Source organism: Octopus bimaculoides, chromosome 5 (assembly GCF_001194135.2).
Source record: "Octopus bimaculoides isolate UCB-OBI-ISO-001 chromosome 5, ASM119413v2, whole genome shotgun sequence".
Lineage (NCBI taxonomy): Eukaryota > Metazoa > Mollusca > Cephalopoda > Octopoda > Octopodidae > Octopus > Octopus bimaculoides.
Window position 1 is genome coordinate 76456921 of NC_068985.1, and position 4175 is coordinate 76461095.

General features: G+C 35.6%; 1 protein-coding gene across 3 annotated transcripts in view; it reads right to left on the reverse strand.

The window, feature by feature from the left end:
- LOC106881248 (uncharacterized) overlaps positions 1-4175 on the reverse strand; it is a 276422-nt gene that overhangs the window by 55058 nt on the left and 217189 nt on the right. For all 3 annotated transcript variants that reach the window (XR_008264114.1, XM_052967796.1, XM_052967797.1), the window contains exon 45: positions 3249-3452. Coding sequence is in view for 2 of the 3 variants with exons in the window: in XM_052967796.1 (XP_052823756.1) it covers positions 3249-3452 (204 nt within the window). In the remaining variant the exon portion in view is untranslated. The remainder of the gene's footprint in view (positions 1-3248; positions 3453-4175) is intronic.

Genomic DNA, 4175 nt, shown 5'->3' on the forward strand with positions numbered 1-4175 from the left:
GGTCGCACAGCGACCACAGAGGGAGCGGTACCCTCCTCCCTGGTTGGCTGATTATGAAACCAATTAAGGTAGTTCGGGAGCGAGGAGTGAGTGGGAGAGCCGGTTGAATGATCTATAGATCAGGGGGGCATGTGGTGTTATGGGCTGTGATGAGCTGTGTGTTGTGGTGGAGAGAGGTGAGGCAAACAGAGGTGAAACCAGACCAGAAGGGCCAGACCGGAAGGGTCAGATCAGAAGTCGGCGACACGCGGTTGAAGGCTAGCACGTGGGGTGAGTCAGAAAACAGAGAGGTTACGAGAAAGACGTGTTCTGATCAGGAGCGATCATGTACTCCGCTGCGGTCGACAAGGTAAGGTCCAACGTTTCATTCTGTCCTTTTGCTTCTTGTTGTCTTTTTTCCTCCATCACACCACAATATATAATCATTAAATGTATAGATTGAATCTATATCTGAACATTTACAAATGGGAGATATTCTACATGTTTATATAAGTATATACAGATATATCATGAATTAATTACATTAATATTAGTATTAATATTTATATTCATAAAATGTAATTCCTATATCGTATTGAAACATGTGTAACACAGAATTAAAATGGTACCACATATTCCAGTTTTTGTATTAATAATCACTAAAAATAACAAGTTTGCTCAGCAAGTAGCTTGATTTATATAAATAGCACTTTGTTGATGATTTTATTCATATTGATTAATCTTGCACAAAACTATATTTAGTACCATTCATGTACTTTTTTGGTTTTCTTCTTAGTTTTTTGAATGCTGAATCTTGTGTCTGGAGACAAGTAGCACACATAGTCTTTGTCAATCCTCTAAGACTAGTGAGATTCATGCTATCAATGTTTCTCTTCACCCATTGAAAATCAATGCTGGCATTAAAGATATGAGGAAAGAGGAAGTTCCAGATGGTTGACGTTCTGGGGAAGGACTAGGTGTGAAATGCTAGCGTGGAGCCTGGGTGGATTAGACACTATAAGAGTAACAAGAGAAGGAAAGATGAATTGACCAGGAATACCTAAGAGATGATGGTATGAGCCCAACTACTTCCAAAGAAGAAAAGTTATTATAGCGGCAGGGAAGAAGATAGAGAGAAAAAATAGTGTGCCTATAGGCAAGAGTTTGGAACATGTCTATGAGTAAATTTGTGTCTCTCAAGTTGGCTGGCACTTTTTTGGATGTGGTGGAAAATGTGTCAATCAACAGCACCATTCTAGATGTGGAACAATACTCCATTGAAAGCATCACCAGAGCTTTGTAAAATATCAATAATTGTTTGGAGTTAAAGTATCTTCAGGTCCTGAAGATACGAGCTACTTGTTGACATGTGGTCTTACCTGAATATAAGTATGTATTTTTATCAGAAGACCTCTTTGATTGTAGTGAGGGCTAAAATTTAGAATAATTGTGTGTGCTCTACCTGAATTGTTGCTTATTTTTAAAGCAAGGTGCTTTCTTGATATTTTCTTCATATGAATATTTGTAGGGTTTTTTCCTCTTCAAAGAAATAAGCTTGGTCTTTTCCTCATATGAGAATGCTTTCAAGATCTTCATTTATTGGGCTGTTATAGGTTTGGTGAATGAAGTCTAAGTTGCAAAGCAGATGATACTTGGTTGGGGAAGGTGAGGAGAGAACAAAAGGTTGTATCACCTATGTAAGAGTGGGTGATCATTCGTGCATGGAAAGAGAAAAGTGGGGGACAAAATTGAACCCTGGTGCACACTGGAAGCAATAGAGTAAAGAACAGAAAGAGCTCTTTCAACACTCAGTGCAACATTGAGACTCTAGCCTTGTGTCAATGTCAGAAATTAGTATTAAAATAAAAATAGGGTGGTGAGTGACTGAAATGGTAGAGTGATGGATTAAATGTCTTGTGGTATTTAATAATATGCCTTTCCGTCTGAGTTCAAACCCTACCAGGATTTTTCTGGGCTTGATAATATAAATATTAATCAAGTTTTGAGGTTGATATCTATAACTGACTGTTCTCTCCACCTCCCATCCTTCATCCTCCTAAAAATTGTAGCCTTGTGCAAACATTAGAAATTATTATATCAAATATTAGAAATAATTTATTACTCTCACAGTCAGTTGAATCACTGGCAAATACTAGAAAAGAATATGCTTTGCTAAGGAAGCCTAGCACAATTGAAACATTACCAAAGTTGCACCATGTGGAGGTGCATAGCTTAGTGGTTAGGGTGTTGGACTCATGATCATAAGATTGTGGTTTCAGTTCCCAGACCAGCAACAAACACAATATGTTCTTGAGGCAAAACACTTCATTTCACATTGTTCCAGTTCACTCAGCTGGCAAAAATAAGTAATCCTGTGATGAACTGGTGTCCTGTCCTGTCCAGGTGGGGAATTTATACACCATGGAAAACAGGAAACCAGCTTAGGAGTTGGCATGACTCAAGAAAGTAACTTTATCTTTACCTAAAGTTGCACTGTACATACCAAAGATGAGATGGAATTAACATTAGTCTTTTAGCTAATGTTTTATCTCATCACTGCATGCATGATTCATATTTTAGTTAAACCTTTTGATACCAATCCACCTGAGACTGCTTTTGGTTTTATGATACAAACGTTTTGTTTTAAATGACTTACATCAAAATCTTCCATCAAAATTTTATATCAATTTATGTCCCAAACACCAACTTAATAATGATAAGGTTATTTTATTACATTCTTCATTATTTTTTAACAGAATGAAATTAAGGCAAAATATTTCAATAGAATTATATGGTTGCAATATTAGCAACATGCCAGAGTAATCCCATATTAAAGAATTTATATTTTAATTAGAATTTCTGTTAAAAATTTAAAGAATTAGATCATGACCTTTCAATGGGCCTGCTTTAGCATAATATATGCAACAGTATATATATAAAGTTACAGATATTTTATCACCTCTTCAGAGTCTTGATAATATTGAAAAGTAATTGAAACACACAATCAGTATACTCATTAGAAAGTTATTAGAAATAATAGAAAGTGTTAAATCTTTGGACTGGTTACTTTTTATCCTTGATCAATTGATTATCTGGGTCTGTTATCACTCTTCCCACCTCTCTCTCTCTCTTTCTTAACACAGATTTTAACTAATTTCAGTATAAGTATATTATAGCTGTAAAAAGGTTTGAACCCAAAGCAACAGTATCTATATTCTGTCACAAGTATTCTAAATGTCAAAAACACAATAAAAAATATCTCAACTGACCTGAACAAGGTGGATATTTGAAAGAAACTGACTGGTTATGCTTGCTCCACATGTGATAAGGACCACAAGCATAAATACTGGGTCCAGGTAATACTAATTTATGACTAGCATCATTACATTTCGGCTCACACAGCAGTGAATCATTTTCTTTCCAGCAATGTTGTGTACCTTGATATGGATCACTTGGTTTTTTACATTCAAATTCTGTTGAATAAAGTAAAAATTAAAATATTGTTCAACAGCTAATTATGAAGCAGAAGAAAATTTTGAAATAAAGAATATGCAAATACAAACCTTTTAAATGATAATGAAGTTTAATTTGAGAAAACATCTATTTATTATACTTTATTCTTGTAATAGGTTTGCAAGATCCTGGATGTGAATTCATGTGTTGAAACAAATCCTGATGTCTTGGGAGGGTCATTACATCAATAATAACAACACACACACACTGATTCAATGCCACCTCTATATTCATCATCATCATCATTTAATGTCCATTGTCTATGCTCGCATGAGTTGGATGGTTTGACCAGGGTTGGCAAGTTGGAAGGCTGCACAAGACTCCAGCCTGATTTGGTATGGTTTCTACGGCTAGATGCCCTTGCTAACGTCAATACCTAGCCAATATCTAACTAACTAATTGATTGTTTGATTAAGCAGGCTTGGTTAGGATAATGAACCATGTGTCTTCCCTGAGCAGACCCTACAAAATAAAGAAACAAGCACAAGACTTTATGCACTGTATGTAGTTCTCTAGTTATGACCATAGAGGTAGGCTTAGAGTGTACATGTGGTGGCTAAGAAGAAATTAAATAATATCGTAAGGATGCCAGTAGAACCTGCCCTAGATACTAGGGCAAACAATGGAACAGAATACAGTACTTATGCATTGAAAAATATATCTTTTTACTTGTAATATATATA